This window comes from Cryptomeria japonica, chromosome 1, assembly GCF_030272615.1.
Source record: "Cryptomeria japonica chromosome 1, Sugi_1.0, whole genome shotgun sequence".
Taxonomy (NCBI): Eukaryota; Viridiplantae; Streptophyta; class Pinopsida; order Cupressales; family Cupressaceae; genus Cryptomeria; species Cryptomeria japonica.
The window spans coordinates 73,877,291-73,905,196 of NC_081405.1; the positions used below are offsets into that span (position 1 = coordinate 73,877,291).

At 36.7% G+C, this 27,906-nt stretch overlaps 1 protein-coding gene across 1 annotated transcript in view; it reads right to left on the bottom strand.

The window, feature by feature from the left end:
* The window catches only part of LOC131041890 (thiamine pyrophosphokinase 1), a 33,760-nt gene extending 13,230 nt beyond the window's left edge, over positions 1–20,530 (bottom strand). Inside the window, exons 1-3 of the mRNA XM_057975120.2 lie at positions 20,211–20,530; positions 19,985–20,081; positions 15,939–16,011 (exon numbers count right to left, since the gene is read on the bottom strand). Coding sequence (XP_057831103.1) covers positions 15,939–16,011; positions 19,985–20,081; positions 20,211–20,394 — 354 coding nt within the window. The 5' untranslated portion in view covers positions 20,395–20,530. The remainder of the gene's footprint in view (positions 1–15,938; positions 16,012–19,984; positions 20,082–20,210) is intronic.
* Positions 20,531–27,906: the final 7,376 nt, after the last annotated feature.

Below are 27,906 nucleotides of genomic sequence, written 5' to 3' on the forward strand. Positions count from 1 at the left end.
GTTAGAGGTTTTGCAATTAATAATTACTTATAATTGTTGTTTTCATCTATTTTCCAAAATTAATTGTTGTTTTTGTATAGCTTATTTTGTGTAAGCCGTTAATATATGATTCAATCTGATAATATCAAGTAGTATCAAGGAAGATCAAACAATTGACCCTGGCAAGATTGATCCGAATTCCAAATGGATCACAAATGGTGAGGAGTCGGTTTTGGATGAGGAAGATTTTGATATCTGGGGGCAGGGGGGGGGGAAGCTGAGATTGATCAAATTAGGAGAGGCTACACCCCTGTAACTTCATCAGCAAGACCCACAAAACTCTAGGATAGCATACTTGGCAACATCAAGATTCATTGGCTCACTCCACTTTTTGTTATTTTGTACTTCCAGTCAAAATATGTACCTGCAATATGTTTGTATATAATAATGCACTATCCTACTATATTAGTATGCATTGTGTAGTGTAACCAGAAATCTGAAAATTACTGAAAAAAATAAATTAAAAAATTCATGGTCTAAACTCTGAGCTCTCATTTTTTTTCAGTCTCTTTATCTCTAAGCAATTAGTAATTACAATTGCATTAAAAAAAATATTTTTTTAAAATTTTTTTTAGATACTAATTTTTCCATAGTTACCAGGAGACACGTCTCCCGTACCGGAGACATATCTGGAAACTTCCCAATGCATAGGGAACTTTTGGCTGCCATCTCCAAAGTCTCCCAACCAGAAATTGATGTCTTCCGCCAAAAAACTTAGGGCAAAATGCAATAAAATGCAAATAAATAAAATAAACCTGCAGTAAAGCAAAGTCGTACGGAAATAACTAAGAAGGAAACCACGTCACAGGAAGACACAAATCCATGCAAAGTTATAATGATTGGATCTACTGCAAGTGTAGACTTTTTGAGAGGAACATAAACAGTTGTATGACTGATTTCTTGTCACTGTTATGGTCTAAAGAGAAATTGCCTTAACCATTTAGCCGACAATATTGAGTTTGCTAAGCACCTATATTACCTTACTTTCACTAACCATTTAGACTGGCTATGGCACCAGCAGTATAAGCAATATTTAATTTCAATTTTGTTGTTGTTTTCAAAGTTCTCTGTCATGACAATTTTTGGAAATTATTAAATTATATTAAAAAAATTGGCATCTCCAAGCACCCCCGTCTCCTATTTTTGAAAATTAGCCGTACCAATACCGGTATCGGTACCTTGAATTTTTCCATAAAAATCTGCAATTTTTGGATTTCTGTTTTTTTCTAGATTAAATCCCAATTTTTTTAAGAAGTCTTCAATTTGTGGTTTACCAAGTTATTGTGAATAAAGATTTTTGCTACCATGTGCTGAACCTTAGATAAACAAAGATCATCGTTTTTAATATTTCCATAGGTACTTTTTCTGCACTTCCTTCTACTTTTAGGTAGAACTGGTGCAGATAAGTACATTTTAGATTTACTTGGGTTGCAGTTTTCAGGCCCTCGATTCAGCCTGAAGCCTGCCTCCAAAATCACAATTATGCAAACCATTTGTATTCTTAGATGTGCTAGAATGAAAACGTTTACAATAACATTGTGAAGATACTCTATTGAAGACTCAACACTACTGTTATGGCTATGGTTCCTTACATTGATGACTTAAAAAGCCTACACTTGAGCAGCCAAACTGAATGAATCCTGTCAGAGTCCAGGCAACCATGCTTCAAAAGATGAATTTGAGCAAGTCTTTTCCGATTTTTTTTCTGATTACTTTAAACTATCTGGAACCTATCCAACCAATCCCTTTGAGCATTTTCCATGCCATATCCAGGTCTGCCTTCCTTGCCTAGAGACTACATTTAGGCTGATTTCTTGTCTTGATACACATTTAGTTGCAACTCGACCTATGTACAAGACAGATATTCTCACCTGTCTATTTGCTCATCTGCGTCACTTGTCATTTCCTTCTCAATGTTCTCACCAATCATATAGATGAGACAATGCCACCAGTCAGATTTATCCTTCTCCGTCTTGTATATTTACTTCTTCTATATTCTTCCTTACCTGAATTCCTCAAACAGGTAGCAATAGGCTATACTTTGTAAGTGGCTAAATATCAATCAGATGATGTCTCCAATTTCTTCTATATTCTCTAAAGATTTCCCAGCTGGTTTATAAAGCAGGCAATCAGAAAAAATGTCTTGAAAATTTATTCCAACAAGCCAGCTCTACCCTACTCAACCTCTCGACCCAAAGCTAAGATTCTAACCCAAATGTTTTACGCAAATATCAATGTTATTACTATTTGCAGCACTACTAGTCACATAGGTTTAGGCTCACATTTGGTCAAACAAAAGTGCAACCTTAATAGTCTTGCATCGAGACATGTCATCATATCCCTCACAAATAAGATGCCTTACCTATTTGAGAGATTGAACCTAAACAACACTTAACTGTATCCTGCCCAATCTATCATGATATCCAGTGGAGATACTAAAAATCATTGGAACCTGTTGTATTCTTCTCTACTTAGATCAAGAGTATTCAGCTCTATTCCTCTCAGAAATAACTGCAGTCTCAGGATCTAGAAGGGGCTTACATACCTAACAATCATTTCCCATCATTTTTCTGACCTGTCTAAATTAATGGGATGTGGAATACCATACAGTTCCACCAACATCAGCAATAATTGGTCAGTCAGAAAACGCACCTCAACTTTTGATTTATACAATGCTGACTTGCTTCATTAGACCCTATCATCATAGTAGTGTAATAGCCAGCCCTCCTTACACTCACTTTGGGATTGACAGGAACCCATATTATCAGTCATATAAAACACATTTGGCCAAGGTTGTGTAGAGGTATGGTGACTAGAATGAATAAATATACAATTCGGAAGCCTCGTGGATGGTGGCATAATTAAACAAGGGCCATCAGTCCAGATGGTGGCATGTTTGAATTAAATTCATAGTCCCTTGGATGGTGGCATTGTTGAATATGAGAATGTTGGCATTATTGATATATGAGTTAACAGTCTCATGGATGGTAGCATGATTGAATAAGAGTTAGCAGTCCTGTAAGTGATGGCATGCTTTAATATTAGCCAAAAAAGATTTGGATAGCAGCATAATTAAATATATTAGCTTGCAAAACTTCAGATAATGTTATGGTTGAAAACAAACCAACAGTCCTGTAGAAAGTGGCACAATAAATGTTAGCATTACAGTGTTGTACAAAGTGGCACACTTGATGATAGCATGATTCAGCATGAGCCAAAGAGCCAAAGAGTACCGTGGATGGAGAGGTGACTTTGACATGAACCAAAAATCTCACGAGGGATAGTGGCAAAATCAACTAGCAGTCATGTCAAGAGCAGTATGATGAATCAAATGTAAATGAGTTTTGAAATGACAAAATGTACTTTAGTTGCCATATAGTTTTAAGCTAGGCTAATGGAGACAAAGTTGGTAGGAATCTCAAAATAGTGATACCTTAAGGTAGTGAACACTAAGAGTTTACCATTCCCAAGAAATGGTCTGGTAATGGTTTCAACTTTTAGCAGATCAATAATGTTTTAACCACTGACTTGAGTGAAACGTGTGCAAGCAATTATCTCTTGGCCTGTATTTCCTCCTGGTTTAAGCATCAAGGGGGATGTTTTATAACATTACTATCAAAGCAGGGTTAAATTTCTCCCACCTATCCACATGATGTCCAACAACAACCAATTCGATTCACACCACACCACACAAATAGATAATTATAATATGCAAAGCCTATTAGGCACCAAGAAGAAACAAAACAATGATGCCCAGTTATGTAGCGAGTCCTCTTTGAGATTAGCACCCACTTAACTACTTGAGAACTCTTCAGCAAGGTAACTCACTTTGTCAACTTTTACAGGTATATGACTTTGTCAGCATCTGCCTGAGTCACTTCATCAGCAATATTATATGTACATATCTGACACTGTATTAAAATAAGAATCTAACTTTGTTATGCATGGAAAGTATTCGTATCCTTTGTGAACTTGCCTGAAACTCGACTTAGTGAAAAGTCCTGATGGTCTTTGCATTCAACAGTTACTCTGGTGATTGTGGTGACAGTACTAGGACTAGGAACACTTAATCTGCCTTTTGATCTGATATTTGGAAAACCGTATGTAAGTAAAAAGAACAATTGTGTGGTCTGGTTTCTGTTGTGACAATAGCAGATGATTGATGTTAAGGGTCCTCTGATATTCAAGTGATCATAGGAAGTTACATTAAATGATGTCTTAGAACTATCATTGATTTCCAAAAAGGTTTGTCATGGATTTCTCTACTGTTATCCCTGTTACTGTAATAAATATTAAGGGGAAAATTTGTTTATAGAACTGTTGTGCAGTCATTAGAGTTTCAATCTCCACCTTGTAAAGTTATTCACTGTCACAAGATGTCAAATGATTGGATATTATGCTTATCTATTGGTAAATCTGTGTTCTATGGATGTGTGAGTATTCCTGGAGTTCATTAGAGATGAACTTGCTCTAAGAATCTTGGCATGATCCTCATCCACAAGTGATCCCTTTGAAAAAAAAAATAAGATTGTCTGATTTTGGAGGGCATTGCATCTTGCCTGCACTTTCCAAAGGTGATGTAATTCAAACCAAAAGGAGATCCTTCCTTAAGCTTAGAATCCAGGTAATGACGAATCATAACCTAATGGTGGATTCAGGCCCGTCGGACTACTAATTTAGTAATTTAGCACTGTGTTTGTCTATTGACGGTTTTGATGTAGTTTCTTTTAGTTGGGGGCAGTACTTCCATTCCCTGAGGGTTTTCTATTGTTTATATAGGGAGTAGAGCTTTATTAGTGGTTTCAATCCTGTTTGATCCTGTTTTAATAGTATTTTTGTTTAGTTAGATTTCAGCCACATTTTGTAATGTCCCTACTTTGAAATATAATTTAATAATAATAAATAATAATAATAATAAAATTAAAATCCAAAAGAATAAATATAAAAATTACATTAAACAGAATATAATTAAATATAATTATATTTTGATTAAAATTAATGAATGGTCAAAAGGCATGAAATGATAAGTTGTGACTCCCTCAAACGTGAGATATAAAAGGGAAAAGAGAACCTCATTTGAGGAGGGGGAGAATTTGGAAATGAGATGTGTGGATCTGATTTAAATAAGAAGTGCAGATCTGATTATGGAAGATTGTGTCCCTTTCGAAGGGCAGAAATAATGAAGAGTTGCACTCTTTCAAAGGTTGTTATTGGTGAAAGGGTGTGTCTCTTGCCAAAGGGCATACATGATGAAGAGGTGTGACCTCTCCCTCACATTGAGAGATATAAAGGGAAGGAATCAAAAGCATCTAGGGACATCACCATTGATCAGATATATCAGAACTGTTATTAAGTTACAGGCAGTAACATGTGTGTTCTTGGTGGTATGCATGGGGATGTGCTTAATATATGAAGCCTGATAATGTTGTTATGCAGAATTTAGTAGTAATATTAATATAAACTGCAATATGTATGACAATCCTACTTAATTTCATATATATTCATAATACACGAGAAGTTAGTATACTTATATTCTAAATCATGTTATTACTGTCAGTATTTAAGAAGATGGGGATGAGATGTTCCAAAGAGGGGCAGTCTAAATCCAAGCAATAGGTCAAGTCCCAAGATAGGGTGGGGATCAGCAACCCATAAGCCTTGAGGGTATAGACCCAAGATAGGTAAGGGCTTGGATTTGTAAACTTTGAGGGAACCTATTGTATTTGGTCTCTAAGCGCTTTGGTAACTGTTGTGACCATTTCACACATCGCCCCATTAAAATGGGGACCCCCTCTTTTTGCTCGTTTTTGCTCGTCCTTCTCTCTGCTTTTTAGGGTTTTGGTTTAGTATGTTAGTTATCTGGACTAGGGTCAAGCCTTAGGGTTTCTGTTTTGTGTTTTCAGGCCAAAGTCCAGTCAATCTTGAGAGCTTTTTGAGCTTCCTCCCGTAGGATGCAATTTTGGAAATAAAGTGAATTCGTCAGAGGTCTAAAAGTTGGTCTAATTTTAGTTGGAATTTTTGAATGCAAAGTCCAATTTTTGCCTAAGTGCTGATGATGGGATTATGAATCTTTGCCTGGGTGATTTTTTTGACCAAATTTTGAAAATTTTAATAATTGATCCCGAGTATTGGAAAGGTCTTATTGTTGCCTTGTCAAGTGATTAAACCCTTGAAATCATGATATTTTGGCCTGTGAAAGCAAAATCGCTCCTGTCCCTCAGCCAGGGACCAGGGAAAAAATGATGTTTTATGCATCTTGATTGTTAATTTGTTTCATTTGTTTTGTGCAGGGTCGCCAGGAGATGCGTTTGAATGCGAATTGAAAGATTTGGAAGATTTGTGAAGCTTAAAATGGCGAATTTTTGGAGTTTTAGGACAAATCGCTCCTGTCCCTCAGTCAAGGACCGGAGCTTGTTTCTCAAAATTTTACTATCCTTGCAGGATCAAGATGATTTTCGGATTGGAAGAGATAAAGGGAGGCATGTTCTTTCCGTTGAATATAATTTGAAGAATTTCGCAAACATGGAAATGTGCCAGGAGCAAAAATCGCTCCTGTCCCTCACTGAAGGACCGGAGCTTAAAATCCAACATTGCCTTATCCTTGCAAGATTTCAACAATTTTGCGATTTGAGGAGAACCAAGGAAGTACATCTTGTCAGTTGAATATAATTTGGAAATGTCATCATGAGGAAAATTAGACCTAAATGCAAAATCGCCCCTGTCCCTCAGCCAGGGACCAGGGCGAACTTTAATGGTAGCTCCCGTCCCTCTCCCAGGGACCAGAGCGAATTTCCTTATAGGGCAAAATTTGGGCGAAGATCAAGTAAGTTTTAAGTTTGAGGTAGGTAAAGAAGGTGTAACGGACCCATTGAAGACAAATTGAAGATTGCAAGACACCAAAGCGAGGCCCATATTTGCCTAGGCGCTCCTGTCCCTTAGTCAGGGACCAGAGTGATTTCTTTCTTAGACCAATTTCTCAACAAGATAAAACAAATGCCATGCCAAGGATAAGTGAAAGGGGGCACAACGAGTCCGTTGAAGACAAATTTGGAAGTTAGTAAAGCACGATTGAGCCTACAAGTGTAAATTCACTCCTGTCCCTCAGCCAGGGACCAGGGCAAAATATTGGTTATGTGGCCTTTCCTCCAAGTTTTAAATCATTCCAAGTCAAGGTGTGAGATGGCAATGACGTTTGAAACGCCTCGAAGAGAAAGTAAAGTATCAAAGACTGCAAAGGTGATGGAAATGCCCAAGTTCGCTCCTGTCCCTCTCCTAGGGACCAGAGCGAAATCTCTATAAAGGCTTAAGTTTTGAATGTTAATCACGTTTCAAATGTTCAAGAAGGACCAAAGGACATTGTTTTACACTGTGAAGGCAATTGCGAGTTGATAGAAACAAGGATGAGCCCAAGATACCAAGGATCGCTCCTGTCCTTCAGGCAAGGACCAGGGCGATATTCACTACACTAGCCAGTTCCTTCAAAAATCACGTCTAGCCAAGGACATGCAGGGTTGCACAAAGTCAAAAGTGTTCTTGAGAAGATGATATGCGAGAAACCAAACGCCAAAAGTGATCAACTTGAGCAAAGAAGCTAAATCGCTCCTGTCCTTCAGGCAAGGACCAGGGCGATATTAATTAAATCACTCATTTTCCTTCAAAAATCACCTCAAAACAAAGATCAACAAGGTTGAAAATATCATTTGGAAGGTGATGAACCAGAAGTTAAGGTTAAAAAATGGCAAATTTTGGCTAGAACATAAAGTTCGCTCCAGTCCCTCACCAAGGGACCAGGGCGAAAATCATTCAAACATCAAATGTGCCTTGTAAAAGACAAGTAAAGTATGCGTGGAGTGAAGGGGTAACGTTGTTACTTGCCTAGTGATGAAGATTGGCGATCAAAGAAACAAGGATCAAGGAGAACACAAGGTTCGCTCCTGTCCCTCACCAAGGGACCAGGGCAATATTGACCTTAAAAGGCATTTATCCACAAAGTTGAATCGATCAAGCTCGAGATACCTAACGAAGATGCCAGTTTACACGTGGAGAAGGTAGTTTTGAACGTAAAAGGCAAAAGAATCAAGGCTAAAATGCTAATTCGCTCCTGTCCCTCTCCTAGGGACCAGAGCGATATGGTTTGTATTTTTTCATCTCCCAAATTTTGGCGCTAATAACATTTTTGAATTTTATTAAATGCTAAAATCGATAAAATTTGAATATTCAATTAAAGTTAGCATTTAAAATTTGCGCATGGACATTTAATTAATTATTTTTTGCCTTTAAAAAATCGAATTAATTAATTGCAAGGGCATTAAATGAATTAATTATTATTTCAAATAAAAATTAAATTGGGGTGAGCGCTTGAATTTTAAATCTTATATTTTTACAAAGTTGGCCCTTGATTTTTATTTGAAATTTGTTTTAATTGCCAAAGTCGGCCTAGAGGTAAATAAGAGGGTGAGCACCTATAAAGGGGAGGTAAATTATTTCATTTTCAAATCATCATTCAAACTTCATTAGCATGCGATTTGGAGAAGACAAAGAGGTGTGCGAATTGTGTTTAAGAGTGCGAAATTCATCAAGGATACAAGGTGCGAAACATCATCAAAAGGGGTGCGAGTTTGGTTCAAGTGGAGCGAACTTGCCATCAGACATTGAAGACCCCCAAAGGTGGCGAGGTTGCTAAGGAGGACGTTCGTTTGAAGAGGATCACGTTGAAGTCATCAAACATTGATTTTTGCCTAGGCGAATTTCTTAATTTTGCATTTTAGAGTTAGCTCTCAAGTAAGGTATGGCAATGTGATCCCTTGTCTTAATTTTTGAATTTTGATCATCATAGCCTTAAATTTTGAATTTTGAAATTTTGAATTTCAAGTAGCTCAATCGTTTTTAGGAAATGATAACTCAAAGACTTATCATGAAGTTTCCTAAAATTAATCTCTAATCTATAGTTATACATTGCAAAATCTATTACTTATTATGAAATGTTGTGTAGGTGTTACAATGGCGACCCCGAAGACGGGAGCATCCACCAGTCGTCCAGCTCTTATGAAGGAAGATCAAAAGAACGAAGAACTGGAGACCAAGATCGTCTCTAAGTGGAGCAACATTGGAGATACCAACTTGGGCAACTTCAGTACGAAGAAGTTTCGAGAGGTCCCTTACATTGGCAAGCCATCACCTGTCGCCAGGAGGATAATTGAAAGTGGCATCATTAAGGCGGCCGGCTTCCCTCCAGCAGTACAGTGCCATGAGTTGATGATCGAGTGTGCTCGTCATTATGATCCACAGTCCAGAACGATCGTGTCCAAGGAGGGAAACACTTTAGCTTATCTTTCAGAGGAAGCTATAAGTGAGGCTTTCCATCTTCTAGAGCACAGAGATATGGTCTACAAAAGCATAGAAGGAGCCAGGTCCATGTACGAAGATGATCCAGATGCTTGCCTAAGCATCATCAACAAGAATTGGCTACTTAAGAGTCGTCCTCGCCTGAGCAAGATCCCGAACACACCACATAGGATCGATTTCCAGGAGGAGTACAGAGATTTGATAACGATGTTCAACCGAGTCACAGGAGCCCCTCAAGCCTTCTATTTTGAGAAGTGGATGTTCTACTTCATCCAGGTGATAGTTCAGGGAAAAGGAACAATTCATTGGGCTAGGATGATTAGCCATTGCTTGGATGTACAGTTGAGGAGACTGAAGGCTACCAAATCCTTCCACATGAGTTCATACGTCATATATGCCTTGATCAGGAGCTTTGAGTACGCAGGACTACCTCACAGAGGAGTGATTGGAAGAGGACCCGGCGAGGTCAAAGTTTGTGATTCCTATGTCCACTTGCATCATTCGCCAGGAAGCAACTACAAGTTAATTAATGATACCTTCACGATGAATATCACAAGGACGTTGCAAGGTGGGATTCACAATCGTCTATCTCAGGATGCACAGGAACTAGTAAAGAGGTACGGTGCTTGGTTTATCCAATTTCCGAAATTTACTTATATTAGGGTCCATGGATGTCCTTCACCTCCATACATGTTGCCAAGATATCCGACAGACAGAATAGTGTTACTTGAGGTAACAAGACAGTTGGCAGCTTATGCGAAGGCATTCAGACACAGACATGGAAATGGAGTTCCTGTACCTATCATATTGGGCAATTCAGTTGAGGTATGTCCTAATGCTTTAGCCATGGATGACGCAAAGAAGGAGTTAGCTTTGTATTCATTTTCATTCTTTGCCTTGAGAGAAAGCTTTGATCCACATGGATATATAGAGGAGACAGTCGGTAGGAAATTTAAGCATGAGTTTCAGATAGAAGATTTTATGATGAATCTCTTAGACGATCTTGAAGTGAAAAAAAAGATGCATTCTAGATTGCCTTTGGATTTCATCAGGAAATGCAAGATTTACAGAGTGGCCGACCAAGCTCAGGACAGTGGCAGACATCTCCAATCATCCTATGATCGAGAAAGAAAAACAGTGAGGTTAGATTGGAATGAGCCCAAGGTTGTGGATCTAGATGCTTTGATGGCTCCAATCTTGTCTTGTACTCACAGATGGGTTGATGTGCAGCATCAGAAGTTGAGAGAGCAAGGCATAGCTATGACTTTTACCTTGGAGGAAAGACCAGCTGAGGGTGGAGCCAGTGTAAGCGAAGGCAATCCTAATCCTAGAAATATAAGTGAAGGCAACCTTCGAAGTGCAAGTGAAGGCAATCTCCATCCAAGAGGCTCGAAGAGGAAAGAGAGACCTGAGAAGAGAGAATCTTCCAAGAAGAAGCAAGAGGCCAACCGAGATCGTTCATCCGGCACGTCTTCTCGACAAGAAAAGAGGACATTTGAGATAGAGGAGTCTATGGAGTCAATGGTACAGAATGATAAAGAAGGACAGGCACCAGGTGGATCTCTCCAAGACAATGAGTTGCATGAAGATAGAGAAGATAATGAAGTAACATCTCCTCCCAGAGAAGAAGAATTGCTTAAGGAAATACAGGTTAAAGAGACAAGATCTGTCATCCCAGATTGGTTGAAGGAAAGATTAACGAAGGTGATTGTGATCGAGGACGAGGACAATGTGATTGATTTGGAGAGCCTTGTTGGACATTCCCAGGAAGTGACAGAGAAGAGAAAGGCTACCAAGATGTCCAAGATGATTAGAGATGAGACTGGATCCAGAAAATTGCAGATAGCTACACCGGCAGTGGATAAGTATGAAGGTGAGATCCTTGCAGAGGAATATGATGTAGAGACATTTGAGCTAGGTCCATCCACAGCCGAACAGACGATGGATGATGCCACCGATTCATTTGAGGCATTGAAAGACAAGCTTAGAGAAGAAATGGAAAAGAATAGAAAGCTTGAGAGAGAGGTCAGTGCATGGAGAACATATTTCAGCCATCTCAATCAGCCTTTAGGACGACAGGATCCAGCAAGATCACCCGTACAGGCACTTCCCCTTCAATCAATTAGTGAGGCAGAGAGATTCAGGAGTTTGGTCCAGCTTATGAGCACTTGGATTGACAAATCTCATACAGTTGCCGTAGAATTTGCAACAAGGATGATGAAGACCATTCATAGGGCTATCCAGGTTCTTGAGATCATCCACAACTTGATGATAACGGTAGCCGCTTTCGCTCACACCAAAGATGTTATCATTCCTGTCTTGCAAGTAATCAGACAAACATCAAGGAAGGTCTTAGCGCAGGAAAAGATCATGGATGGAGGACCTCACAGTTTACTTCAGTGGTCAACCTTACTCCAGATAAAGGAAGTTCTCTTTGAGGACATCAGTACTAGATGTAGCCATGTTGAGGAGGTTATCCACCCGATCCAGGACAGAGTATTTGAGGTACTACGTACCATTCTTGGCAGGAGGATCGAAGTTGAAACAGATGTGGATTTGCAGGAATTGGAGGATAGAATTAAGGTCATCTTTTGCAAGGATGCTAATGTTATCACAGATGAGCAACGGGACCAGATGTTTGCTACCATGCTCCTGATTGAAAAGACTAAGGAACTTGAACCTGGATGGGACGCTGCTCTTCTCAAGGCCTTTGATCAGGTCATCCACTTGGAAGAAAGAATGAGGAATCTTCCTGAGATTCCAATTGCTGAGATCGAAGGAATCGTATCAAGATTCATTGCATATGCTAAAAAGGAGCATTGGAAAGGGAATAAGATTCTAGATGAGAGGTTGTTATAGATGACATGGCACCTTAATTGTCATTGGTCTATGTCTCCTAGATTTTTGTGCCAAATTTAATATTTGGCTATGCATTTAATATTGTTCAGTAAAAAGGAGGCTATTTGTAATAAACCCTAGTTAGGGTTTAGGTGTCATAATCTTGGCCATTGATCTTCTTTCAATCTGGACCATTCATTGTAATTGAGGACGCTATTTATACCCTCATTTCTTTTCATTTTGGAAGGAATCAGAGAGAGTTAGAAATTATTGATGTATTAGAGAATTAGAGAAATTAGAGTTTAGAAGCAATTTACTTTTGTAGCAAGATTGAGCTTTGAGAAAGGAATTCAAACAATTGTTGTACATGATGGCTTTGAGATCAATAAAATATTGAAGTTATGGTGTTTTGTTGCAATTCTCTTGGTTATCTTCATGGTTGTTCATTTTTCTTGAATCATTCTCAATCAAAGTAGTATTTTAGTTCAAAGAACAAAGTGTTGGACTTGATCTTTGGTAGGATTCACTATCCAAACCACTAGCTTCTTGCTGATTGTAGGAACGCCTTGTGTGGTCAACTGGAGATATTTGAATCGCTTAAACCTTCAATCGTTGTTGTATCTTGGATATGTACCTTCGTGGTAGTGTCCTTGATCTTTGATGTATTGAAAAATCATTTTTTACCTTAGAAGATCACATCAATTTCAATTGAGTTGTTAATTTATGGCAATATTGAAGTTGGTAGAATCCCACCAAGTCTCGTCCGCATTGAGTCATTCTTAGGGTTAGACTAGATTAGACCTCTTGCAAACCCTACTCTTTTGACATTCTTTGAAAGCTTGTTTAGTTTAAGGAAATTTCGGCAACGTAAGGCCCCTTGATGACACAGCAATCACAACGACCACTGGTGCTTATCCACACGTAGAGACCCTACTAAAAGAACATTGGAGTCATCCTAACTGATCCTTTTTGCGATATCTTCAGCAGTTAGCGACTTTATTCAAGAGAGGATAAGATGCCTTTGGGTATTTTATTCTGTGTATGATTGTGTACAAAATACACGTCAACAGTAACATACATAGACCCTTCTCCCTTAAAACTGAAGTAGTAGCAGGGTCTGATATCTATAATAAAAACTATGAATAATGAAATTAATCATCTAATGAGGATTATTAAATGGCAATTGTTAATAACTAATAATTGAAGAATATCAATGACTGGCTTCATGATAAGTCTCTTAATCAATTTTAGTGTATTGAAATAGATTAATTATGTTAATCAGGTAGGGGACATTACACATTTACTTGACTTTTGTTGTCTCCAAGGCAACCACTCTTTGTACTATTGCACTTGTGCTTTTAATGGGTTACTGGCCCAATAGAACCCTCAATCTACTAATCAGAAAAATATGATGTTCTTCATAATATAAATATAATATTAATATAATTAATTAAAAAAATTATACTATCAGATTTGTAACATTTGTTATTAAGTAATATACAAGTAATTATAATACTGAGTAAGAAATGTGATTGTAAAATAAATAATAAAATAATGAAATTAAAGACAAAAACAAAAAATATGAACACACAAAGGGGGAGGGGGTGGCAACCTAACATTTAAGGGTGTTTATGATAGGTTGCCAAGAGTGGCTTAGACCTCAACCTTCATCTATATCGAGATTGAGAGGTTGTTTGTTGATTTGTTCCACTTCCCTTAACTTTCTCTTCCAATAATTATCTTCTTTTGCAAGGACCTAGGTGGAATCTATATGGATATGGTGTCTATTCTCGAATGAATGCTCAGCAAGTGCTGATTTGTTCACACAATTGTGTTTGTTTGCAGCACTATACTCTTTGATCCTATTGTGAATTGATTGCACTGTTTCACTAATGTAAAGTGTGCCACAAGAGCACTCAATTTTATATGCTCGAGGGTCAAACAGAGGTTTCTATTATATTTTAAAAGAAGAATCGTATTCTCAATTTTCTTGTGAGGTTCAAATGAGATCCTAAACCTTTCGTCTTTAAAATTTTTGAGATCTTGTTGGAGATATCTTAAGGAAGAAAGGCCACGCAGCTATTGGTGAAGTCATCAGTCTTCTCATAAATCCTGTAGCATTTATTGGCTTGGCTGAAAGCCCTGGAGAATTATTTGTTCTTGTACCCATTTAAATCGAAAACCTTGGTTAAGTGTGAGATTCCTTGGTCAATATGAACATCACAAACCTAGAAGGTTCTCGTAGCAAGAATTTTTTGGACATTTTCTTTTTTGGCCAGGGTGGTGATGGGATGGAGAGGGAAGCTAGGGGTCAATATCAGTGACTTTTCCATACATCTTATGGGCTACAGAATCATGAAGTTTCTTAAGGAGGCAAATGTTTGGGAGAGGAAGTTGTTTATTCAGTTCCAGCTCCTTGGTAAACTCAAAATAACATTTCCACCATCTTGGCTTCAAAGGAAAGTTATTGAGGGCTTTTCCTCAAGAATCCATCTGACTGCTCTTGTCCAGCTGATGAATCACAATCCAAAACTTTGATGAACTAAAAATACACAGTTTTTTTCAGAAGCTCTTCATTTCGGTTATCAATTATCAGCTTTGTTCTGTATTTAATTTTGTATAGTTTGTGCAAATTATGGCTATTTTTTTATATTTCTTATACAGCCTTACCCAGACAACCAAGTCCAAGTAAAACAAAATCGGTAATCCCCTGTACCAGAACCAGCAACTTAGGCTCCAACAGATGCACCAAAGACCTCTTATGCACACTATGAACTTGCAATCATGCTCCATAAGATTATGTTAAAAATTTCAGGGAAAAAGTCCCTTTTATGGATTTCATGAGGATAGCTATGCCTGCTACAATAAACAGATCATTAGATCTTTCAAAGTTGAAATTTAACCATTGTATCTTGCATTTAGACTTTTAAATTATCCCAGAGTGCATTACAAATGTAAAAGGATCCAAGGATCTGTAGGGGATAAACCCCATAGAACATTATCTTTCAACAACCGCTGTTTCTCTTTACTTAAGGGCCAAAGTCTTCACTTCTATATCTTGACAATCTGTCGCTATCCCTAAAAAAGGAAAAAATCATAATCTTCTCTTTCCCATGGGCTGCATAATTTTTGGCAACAAATTAATCCTTCTGTAGTTTTGAATTTATCGTGCACTTGTGGACTTTAGAAAGCAGCATATTTTCAGATTTTTCTTTTGATAATTCTTTGATTTTCTTTCTTCTGTTATTTACTTGCAGTACTTAATCAATATCTTAGTCTTAAATCTTGGGATAGAATACACTAGCAGTACTTAATCAATATCTTAGTCTTAAATCTTGGGATAGAATACATTAAGTCAAGAAAAACAACCAGTTATCTAAAAACAAGAAAGATGCATTGTATTGCATGGCCAGTATTTTTCTACAAAGATGACAGACCAACCTTCCTCTATTTTGTATCCCACTCAATGATATAACCTGACAAACAGCAACATCTTTTCCCTTTTAGAAAGCACATACTAGTTGTCATAATAATATCTACAATCCTGATAATACAAACTCAAACCAATCAGCCTTTTGTGGGCTTACATATTCAGAATCTGGTTTTAAAGCATGATATCAAATGACACTAATAGCTGAGTTGATCTCACAAGAAATTTCAAATTCATGAATAGCGATAATTATCCTCAAGATTATCATTCGTAGAAAGAAACCTACCATAGTATCATAGAATTCTAGAACCTCAGGCCGAATTGAATCCAAATCTCCCTTTATTGCATCTGGTTTATACCTGATAACAACAAAGATGTCTTAATCTTTAGATCACAGGAGCAACTTTTAGCAAAACTTTCTAAGACTTGCTCATTAACAAACTCATTAACACAGAAAGGGATTTGGCCTTTGTCCACTTTTACGTGGCTCCTAAATTTTTTAATAGACATTGTATTTTTTTACCTCAAAAAAAGACATGAAAATGCATTGAATGCACACGCATATATTACAGTGATGGTTCTAAAGGTGCAGCTAAAGAAGAGAAATACACATGCTTAAATACAAAATAATATGCATCAAATAGGTTACAGAAATTTGATCGCTTTGGTGACAATCAGAAACAGATGCCACTAACATAGATGGAAGTGCCATGCCTTGAACTTCATGGTGCTGTGGTCCTTAGATCTTTCCACAAAGTTTTATCCACTTGCTAATTTACAAGGTTTCTACTATCAGCTTTCATTCCCCACAATGAAAGATTCTTTAGAATTTAAAGATCCTAGAAATAGTTAAAGCCACACATTTAGGTATAAATTCCACACCCTGAGCTTCAAAGTACTGTAGTACTAAGCTCATCTGTCAACTACCAAACATGTGTCCAATTGAAGGCTATTTTAGTTGAGCTGTTATCTCCAACAAGAAAATACCTACTAAATCACAGATAGTCATCAGAAACAAAAAGAAAAGCATACAGTGATACTGTGTTACCAGCGGTTTCATAATTAACTTAAAGGCACAGCAATTAAAGTCTGTCAACTAGTTGGTTCTGCACAGCTGAGTCCCCAAGATTACATGTAGAAGTAATGGAAAAAGTGGATATGAAGATGTGGAATGCCTTATGGATGTAAGCAATGTAAATGAATAAAAATTTCCTATGTATAAAATTGATTTTCAAGGAAAGATTACCAATAACATGTTGCAATATTGTATATTTTATTATTTCATCTAAAATTCATCAAAGTTCTTAGGCCATAAAACCTTTTTTGAAGTCCTCTATGGTTCCGTCCTATTCCCTAAAAGAGGAAATAATGAAATTAAATAACGTGCCATAGAGAATACATTTTCTTGAGAGAAACATAACTTCAAAGAGAATTATGCAGACCATAGATGCACTACTCGGCAAGTTTTCATAACTTGTGAGTTTTTGGCTTAGGCGAGTAATAATGCCATTGACTCGCCACCAAAACTCGCCAAAAAACATTTCTACTTAAATTTAAGCAATTTTTCAAGTTGCCGAGTTTTCGCCAAGTTTTGAGTTTTTCTTTCGGGCCTTTGCGAGTTTTTGTTTTTGGCGAGTAGTTCGACTATGATGCAGACTACCAACCACAAGCAGATACCTTGAGACAAGGAATGTGTGTGACCCTGCTGCTGTGAAGTATAGCTTAATAAAAACACCAATTTAACTATGTGCAGCTCCAATGGTGTGAGAACAGTTGGAGAAAAAGAAAAATGATCCATCCTACAAAATATGATTACTATTCTACTTTCTCATGTTGTCAACAATGAATTACACAGAAATAAAAAATTAACACACTTTCCTGTCCTTGCAGGATCGAAAATGACCGGATACTACTAGAACACAATGGGCAACTGACAGATCAAACAGAGGATACAATACAACTGGGTGCACATTTATCGAGCAAATTGTTTGCATGGAGCTATGCAGATCCACACCAGCTTTATGGCAACATACCTGCACCCAACTATTACTTCAAAATTCAAATAACATTCTGGATAGAAGGTTGCATTTACTTGCATTGTTGCATTGTAATGTTTGATATAGCCCTCCATATCCAATTTGGGATGCCAAAATTGCATTTTTATTGAATGAAAGAAATTTTTGGATATAACTTCTTTCAAAAATTATTGTCTGTTAAAGCTTGAAGACTTCAAATTTGATATTTATTATCAATTAAAGAGGTATTACCTAATCTCTTAGTACCAGACAAATGAAAAGAGATTTTTTCTTTGCACCAAAATGATTCTTTATTATGTTTGCAATAGCAGGATCAATGGATGGTAAGGAAAACTAAAATGACATAAAAGACAAGGAAATAAAGCAATAAATAGCCAAAAACCTAAAGTATATCACAATGATGCATTCAATTATTCTTGTTTCCAGTACTTACAAGACAAAAAAAAGCATAAACATTATTTAAATATATGTCAATGAGTTTGACTCAGACTATGCAGTTGAATCTTGGTATAAATATCATAATTTGACTCACTGCGGAAAATACCTCATACTTATCACCAAACGTTATTGTCGTCATCAGAATTAAAACCTGTTGGAATGAGGCTAATTTACCCTTGGTTTGAGTCCTAGCCAGTCCATAGAAAATCCGACAAAACCAAGATGAAAATCACACTTTTGTAAATAATTACAGTAAAGGATAATTAGAGACTTCTAACTTCCAGGGTTCTCTTAAAGCTCTTCTCCATTGGTTGAAAGATCTTGAGAAAGCAATTTCTCCAATGTTCACTCCCTTCATTATCAATTGAAAGAAGTCCTCAACCAGAAAAATGGTAAATAGGCCTAGTTCCTTTAGCCCTTGACATCAGTTCGAGGGTTCACCAATGCTCAGTTCTCTCCCTTTGGGTGGAGTGTTCTTCATCCTACAGATCACTTAAATTCCTCGATCAGTTCAAGGGTTGACCGATGCTCACTTCTCTCCCTTTGGGTGGAGTGTTCTCCAACATACATATCACCTAAATTTATCAATCACTTGAGTGCATAAATGCTCATTTGTTCCTTTCCGTGGTCAAGACTCAAGAGAAGTCCTTGACCTGCTAAGTACATTAAAGTTGCTAAAAACATGTCTGGATAAAAAGTTAAAGAGTGTGTCGAAATGTCTGAAAAGCTTCAACGGTTCAGATCATGGTTCATGAATCGTACTAAAAATTGATGAAAAAAAATCTGTCTAAACAATTCTTGGGATCTCGGGATCAGTTCACACGGCATCAAATGTTTTTCCGCTAAATATGGCAAAGATATTAATATTTGGGCAAATTTACATGTAACATTAGACCTCGATCAGCAGCAAAAGCAGTTCCCTCATGATCAGTACTCTCCCTATTGGCTAAAGAAATCCTTGGCCAAACAAATGGTCCAAAGGCCTAGTGCTTAATGGCCATAATGCCATTTTGGTGTACGCTGGCACTCACTCCTCCTCTATCAATCAAAGGAAACCCTCGACCAAATAAACTGTTTGTTGGCCCTCACTCCTCTCCCTGTAAATCAAAGAAAATCCACAACCAAATAAACGTTGTCACTCACCTCTCTCCCTATCAATCAAAGGAAATCCTCGAATAAACATACTGTCTTTAGGATTACCACCTAGTGACCATAATGTCAGTATCAAGGTTCCAGATGCGCTCAAAACAAACTTTCGATCAAATAAACATTCTATCGGCTAATCCCCAGGGCCCATTATGCTAGTTGAGGGGTTTGCCGACGCTCAGTCCTCTCCTGTTGATCAAAGAAAATCCTCGACATAAGAAGTGGGCTATTGGCTTAGTATCTAAAGGGCGAGGAGGGATTTACCAAACCTTACACCACTTTCTTACAGTTCCTGAACCAATTGAGCTCCTAAATCAACTGAATACAAAAATGCCCTATAGCTCCACTCCGCCGCATAAAACAAAGTCATGATCCTCCTCACTCCATTCCACAAAACACCTCTGGATAAGAAGCAGCATAAAAAGGTTTAAAAACATTAAAGTTTCAGATTACACTTGGAATTTACTCATTTCAGCCATAAAATACAATTACAATTTTGAAGGGCAAATTCAAATAGATAACCGTCACAAAAACTATGCTTGACAGGCAGGGCTGACCGTCAAATTTAGAGAACGGTAAAATTAATTGACAAAGTAAATGCAAGCAAGATGTTCTAGAGGTCTCAGGTTCAATTCACACGGGCTTAAATTCTCCAGGGTTACATTTTGCAAAGGCATTCAATACCAGGGCAAATCCTCAGAAAAAAGCGTACCTCTGACGAACCAGTACAGGATCTTCCTGCGGAAAAAATTTGGGCATTTCATCGTACAGGCGATTGGCTCCGCCGTCGGCACATAACCGTAGCTGCGCTGCATCACAAAAACTCTCTTTCCAACTCAAAACTCTAAAAAGAAAAACCTCGAATTCACCAGAAATTTATTCCCCCCTCACACTCAAAACAAAACCAAAACTAAACTATTTCTGCATGGGGTTTGTACCTCGATCCCAGAGAGCTGGAGTGAATGCAGGGAGCTCATAATTCAGAACAATCAGCGCATATGACCGCCCACCGCTGGTGCATGTGACCGCGGGCTTGAGAAAGTCGGCGCTGTGTTCCATCACTTCCATTTCTGCTATGGTAGGTGAAATCGCATTCCGTTCTGATTTAATTGGAGTGGGCATAATTTCAGACTCTTTTTCTGGTTATTCAAATGGAAATTAAATCGCCGACTCTCATCCATGAAATGTGCAGTTATAAGTCGTCAACTTGATTTAAAATGCCCCCATTACGTGTTTGACTGAGCACACATGCCTTTCGTACGTGGAATAACGACAGGATCGGGATATTTGTCAACTCCTCCATTATAAGATTGTGAGGACCAAATCCTCCATTATAAGAACATGTTTCTCAATTTGCCAATTTTAATACTATTTTTTTAATAAATGAAAATTGAAGAACATGTTTCTCAATTTTCTCAATTTAATTATGTGTCAATTTTATTTTAATGTGTTCTTTAGGGATAAATTAATTAATTTATTATTTATTTATGTTTTGAAAAGAAATAATAAATAATTTAGTAGATTCGAGTTTTTTATATTTGATAAAGTGCATGTATGATAGTCTTTTGTTTTAATAGTGTATATTTTTCAATTATTGTCTTTTGATTTTAGTAATACATTTTTTTATTGATACTCAAATTTATTCTTCAATTATTGTCTTTTGATTTTAGTATGCATTTTTCAATTGATACTTAAATATATTCTTCAATTATTGTCTTTTGATTTTAACTATGTAATTTTTCAATTGATACTCAAATAAATAACTTGTTTTCTTTCCTAATATTCATTATGTAAAACATCTAGTGATATTTTGAATGTTCTCTAGGAATAAATTAAATTATTAATTATGTTGTGAAAAGAAATAATAAATAATTTAGTGGACTTGAGTTTTCTATTTTTTATGAAGTACATGTATGATAGCTTTTTGTTGTACTTGTGTTTCTTTTAATTTTGACTACACAATTTTTAAATTGATATTTGACATCACACTCAAATAAATAAATACAACCTCTTGCCTATAATTCTATGGCATGATCTAATAACTTGTTCTCTTTTCTAACTAATCTACACTTATGCAAAAGATCTAGTGATATTTTTAGTGGTGGTAATTCAATCTTGCTTGATGTATAGTGTAGAAAAAAATTGTCATGTTCTTAAAAAAGGTTATATGTGTAGCAGTGCAATGTATAAATTATACGCAAAATTAAATAGAAAAAGGGCACCCTTTGTTTTAGATAAAATGGAAATCTTAAACAATATCAAGCAATATTAATTAGAAGAATGACATTTCTTTGTTTTATATAAAATGGAAGTCATAAATAATATAAAATAGAATAATTTCAAGAAAATTATATGGAAAAATAGCATTCTTTTGTTTTTTTGGATGAATGTGCTCGTTAGTTTCTATTAATTAAAAACATGTTTAATTTATTGTGAAATCTTCTCGCAATAGTAAATAGTGGATTTTTGTTTTAGGTTATATACAAATTAAATGGTGAGAACTTAAAAAGACATGTTTTAGATGGTTCTTAATTCTAAAAATGATTATTGTCATATTATTCTTATGAATATTGGAGTTTGTCTATTTTTGTCCTATTTGAAGTTTGTTTATATGTATGTCATATTTTGAGTTTAATTTTATGTTTGTCAAAATTAAGGATATATATAAAATGTTGAATTAATAATCATGAAGTTATGTATATGCTTAATTTGTTTTGAAATCTTCTCATATTAGTAATGAGTGGTTATATATCAATTAGATGGTTGGAACCCTAAAAAATCATGTTATAGATGGTTCTTAATTCTAAAAATGATTATTATCAACATTGTTCTTATAAATGATGGAGTTTGTTATAATCTTTGTTCTATTTGAAGTTTGTTTATATGTATGTCATATTTGGCATTTTTTGTATGTTTGTCAAAATTAAGGATATATACAAAATGTTGAATTAGTAATCATGAACTTATTGATATGTTTAATTTGTTGTGAAATCTTCCCATATCAGTAAATAGTGGATTTTTTATTTTAGGTCATATATGAGTTAAATGGTTGGAATCTAAAAAGTCGTGTTTTAAATGGTTCTTAATTCTAAAAATTATTTTTGTCGATATTGTTCTTATGAATGTTGGAGTTTTTTGGTTTTTTTTGTCCTATTTGAAGTTTACTTATGTGTATGTCATATCTGTAGTTTGTTTGTATGTTTGTCTTATCTATAATTGTGATGAGTCCATTGTTTATCTTTTTATATAAATTTGCTAAGAATGTTTGGTTTATGTTTATGAGAAACATGATGGGGTAGAATAACAAATGGTAATACATGGTGTGAAAAATTCTCTAGTTTTGTAAAATAGTTTGAAAAGGAACTTACCTAATTAATTTTTTCTACTATAATCTTGTGAAACTTTTGGAGAGTAATAAATAAAAAAAAATTTTAAAAAAGGAGAACATTCCTTGCATATAAAAATCAGATGGGAAAAATATTGTTCTTTTGTTTTTTTTTCAAAATACAAAATGTTGAATTATTAGTCATGAAGTTATTGATATGTTTAATTTGTTATGAAATCTTTCCTTATTTAGTAAAGACGTTTTTTTATATTAAAGATAATAGAGTATTACAAGAGAAAAACCTGCCAAATTATAGTATATCCAAAATAATATAACAGTAACAGTATCACTATGGGGTTACAACCCGACGAAGTATCATAACAAAATTGCTATACAAAAATGGTATAATCACCAAACTGCTACAGATAACTAATGCAAAGCTTAATCAAAGAGATAGTTGAAGTCTTCATCTTTTGTCCAAGCAACCCATCCTTGTTGGCCCTCCATCCAAATTTGTCTCCTCCTTGCAAAGTCCAGGAGAGGGATGGCTTCTAGAATGTCAACTGCAGTGCCTAGAACTGCAATCGCAATTGGGGTTGTTACTACAGCAACTGATGGTTTCCTCTTTATCTCCAACTTTACAATGAAGTTAGCAAGCCCTATCTCAAAAGCATTCCTCTCTTCTGTGGATCTCTGCCAGTTATAACCATGGGAAATCTTGCTCGAATACATCCTAGCATGTCCATCCCCAAGCAGTTGTTCAAACTTCTTCCTGGATATCCTCATAACCACTGTAACATGCCAAGAGACATTATAGAATATGAGTCTCCTGAGAGACTCTATAAGGATTCTTTCAATGTCATTAAAAAATGCTATTTCTAGATTTCCAAATTGACCACAATATAACAGATGGGAGCACATACCAAAAGACATTAATTATTTTTGACAATCCTGACACATACCCAATAGCGTATTCCCAATTAATGATATTTGGATAAACATATATTCCAAACATAATCCATATTTCCTTAGCAAATAAACATTCAAAGAAAATATGATTCACAGCCTCAAGAACTCTACAGCAAGAGCAAAGAATAGGACCACCATCAGAAAAATAAATAGGCAATTTGTGCAGGAGAATGCACCCAGAAAAGTATTTATGTTTAGGTTCAACTAGCTTGGCCCAAAGATGACCAAGGAGCTTGTTCCACTTAGAGACCTCTAGGTTCACATTCCAACCTTTATTTATGTGGTTCAAAATATCTTTTATGTCAACAAGTTGGGTATAAATGTCTCTGGCTTTCATTTGGTTAAGAGGGGTGCCATTGTGTCATTCAAACTAACTAAACTTGTCCTCATTAACACAGTCTTTAGGAATGGAGAGAGTAGAACATGCTTCTCTCAGCATAGTGTAAGTTCTCCATTGAGAATGGGGAATGCCAAATTTGTTTCAAAGATCAAGCCAAGAGATAAGGTAACCATTTCTTAGGATGTCCTTGAAGTATCTAATACCTTTAGTGTCTCGGTTCTTAGTCGAACATCCCTGAGTGAGAGCAAGTGGTTTGTCCTTACTATACAGATTCCACTGAATTGAACAAACTCCACAAACCATATAATCTTCACTAATGATTTTATTGTTAGTAATGAGGTGTCTCACCCCTTCCCAGGCTCTCCAAATGGCCTTGAAAACCACCGACCCCAATGGTTTGACCACAAAATATCCTGCAACCAGATCATCTAGGGGCAAAAATCTCCATGTTTTACCTTGCTTAGGGACTGACTGGGCAATATTAGTTCTAATCGGCACCTTTCATGGTTCCTTACCCTCTAAAGCTTTGAAGATCCATTTAAAAGTCAGTGCCATGCCTTGCAAACAAAGATCTTTCAGGCCTAGCCCCCCTTTGGATTTGACCATAGTGCACCATTCCCATTTGACAGCATGAACCTTCTTCTTACCTCTACCATCTAACTAAAGAAAATGTCTTATTTGTTTATGAATATGGCTCCACTGATAATTGTTAAAAATCCAAGTAGAAGCATAGTAGATGTTGTATGAAGATAGGGTTTTTTGATAAACTTGCACCCTACCTGCTAGAGAGAGGAAATATTTATTCATTTTCTGAAATTGCAGTCAATTTTCTCTCTAATCCAAAGCCACATATCTCTGAGGTTGGGATTCACTGAAAAAGGGATCCCCAAATATTTAACCTGATGATCTGGACCCCCAATGAGATAGAGTACTTGCCAAATCACGGGGGAGTTTGGAGATCCTAACCAAGCATAGTTGACTTGATCATAGAAATCTTGCTCCTTGATGCTCCACAAAATATATCCAGCTTTTCCATCAAGGCTACAAAATTAACTTCAAAGAGATCAATAATAATAGTTGTGCCATCCATAAATTACACATTGGACAACTCCTCTTTGTCCAGCAAGGATAATCCCTTCACCCTGGGAGATAACTTATCATCTCTCAAAAAAGAGTGCATTGCATCAACTGCAATAATAAAGAGGGCATGGGCTAAAGGGCATCCTTGTTGGATAGATCTGGAGAGCCCAAACCTTTCAAATCTGAGCCCATTCACTTCAACACATGCACTAGCATCAGTCAGCAGTGTTCTAACCATGTTGCAAAAACCTTCAGGGAAACCTAGACCTTCCAACATCATGAAGAAAAAGTTTCATTCAATTATGTCATAGGCATTTTTGAAATCAAGAAAGAGCATAGCAATGAGTTGCCCTGAGTCTTTGGCCTAATTCATGGCCTCCCAACAAGTAACTTAATTCTTCATAATATATCTCCCCTTGACAAAACTAGTTTGGGAGTGGTTTACCACTTTGGGAAGATTATCTTTCAACCTTCTAGCAAGTAACTTTGCTAAGATTTTATAAGATACATTCAAGAGAGTGATAGGTCTCTATTTTTTTAGTAGAGATCTATCCCCTTCCTTAGGAAGTAGTTTGATGAGACCAGTGTTGATCTCCTTACCCAATGAGCCAGAGGAAATGGCCTCCTTGCAGACCTTCAATAGAACTTCACCAAACCATTCATAATTTACCTTATAGAATTCAACTGTAAGCCCATCTAGTATGGGGGATTTGTCATTACTAAGAAAGGAGATGGCACTCAATATCTCATCCATTGAAATATATTTTCCTAGCCTGTTACTACCCTCCTTATTCATCATGTTGGGAATGATTGATTTGATTATGATCCTATGATTCTCCTTCTGGGAGTCATTGTCCTCTGAGTAGAAAATGGAGGAATAAAACTATTTAAATGCATTAAGGATGTCATTAGAGTCTGAGATGGTATGGCCTTCCACCCAAATATCATCAGTATTCTCTTTCCCTTCTTTACTCTTTAGGAGCTGGGATAAATATCTAGAGCCTTTATCCCCTTGATCCACCCAAATAATCCTAGACCTAGTCCTAAGACCTTGTATCTTGTGGTGTTGTAACCTTCTAAGGGCATCTCTGGGGCGCCATACAGCTTCAACAAGGGTTGCATTGCTAGAGTTTCTTTGACACTGTCCTTTTGTTGCTGATAATGAGTCATGCCACTCAGATTCTAACCTCCTGGAGTCTTTGGCTTTTTTCCTCTCAACAGTCTAAAAAGGCTTCCTCCAACTACTGACATTTTGGTTGCACTTATCTATCTCAGAGACTAGCAATGTGTTATGCTCATTGAACATTCTAATTAATAGCACCACATGATCAACACCATCATCTAGGAGTAAACTAGAGTTTAAGATAAAGTAATCTCTTTTGCACTTTGACTCCCTTTCAACACTTCCTAGATAAACCATAGTTTGGATAGGGTGGTGGTTTGAAAGGGAGTAAGATACCACCCTAACACCAAATCCTGAGTTATTTTATTGAATTGGAACACCTCTTTGTTGGCATAAAATCTGTCCAGTCTGGAATATATTATTTTGCTACCTTTCTAGAAGTTACACCATGAAAACCAAATATCATTGCATTCACTCTTCTTATTGGCCATGGGATCAAATAGCTTGAGCTTGTTAGTCACTCTGTTCCAATAGAACTTTTCATCCCCTTATTTGCTACCTCCCATTTTATCAGAGGGCCTTTCTATCATATTGAAATCACCACCAAACAACCAAGGAATCACTTCCCTCTGAGAAGCCAATCTCCAAAGCTCAATCCTCTCTCTGACATCATTAGAAGTATAGACTAAGTCGATTCCAAATTCAACCTTCTTAACCTTAAGAATCGTCCACACCAACCTATTGCAAGGAGAACACCTCCATCTCACTATAGCATTCCTCCATCTATGAATGATCAGGATGGTTGCCCCTCCCTTACCCTTTTGATGCTTAGTTGTGAAATATTTTGCATCTCTCCAAATACATTTTAGGCTGATGTCTAGAGAGAATTGCACTACCTTGATCTCTTGGAGGAGTAGTACATCAATGTTCTTATAGAGTTTGAGGAATCTCTTAACCACATATTTCCTATCGGTGGATTCCAATCCCCTAACATTCTAGGATACACTATTTAGCTTCATCATAAAGGATTAAGAAGAGGTAACCATGGGTGCCCTAAAGGTTTTATAGCACTCAGGAAACTACTTAGGATCACCTTTCTTGTTAGTCAAGGAGGCAATAGAGTTATTTGGCCTACCCCTCTTCCTTTTGAATACAAACATTTGCTCTGCTCCTAAGTCCTAGGAGACAACCTTCTTTTTATTGTCTTTCTTCTTTTTTCACCTTTTTAAAACTGACTTTTTGAATGTCATGGGCTTTCATTTCTTCAACTAAAATCTCTTGGTTGGGATCTTAAGTGTATGGGACAATTACCCAAGAGAATCTCTTGTCTTCCCTAGGCTCAATGCCATCATGACCCTTCTCAAGAGAATATTTGCAGTTAGTTGCTTCCACACAACCTCCCAAACTTGCCCCAACACCTTGGGTAACATTTCCCCTATTTCCTTCCAATTCTTTCCCAGCAAGGGTATGAGTGAGGGGACAAGCCTTGACATCCCCAAAATTCAAATCAGGAGAAACACTGAGGGTTCCAAAGCCAGTTTTAGAACCTTTGATGGAGTCAAAATTATTTTGAGAATTACACCTATTGTCTGGGATGTCATTCCCCTCACTAGCATCCTTGCACTGTTCACAAAAAATAGGTTTAGGGGAAGGGTTATCTAAGGTGTTGCCCACATGTTTGGCAGGGATAACTACCAGATCAAAATTATTAATTTGATCTTCAATTCTTTTCTTGGTATCCATCATTTAAAAAAAAATTCCATCACAGTTTGCTGAGCATTCAAGTTTATCGATTTA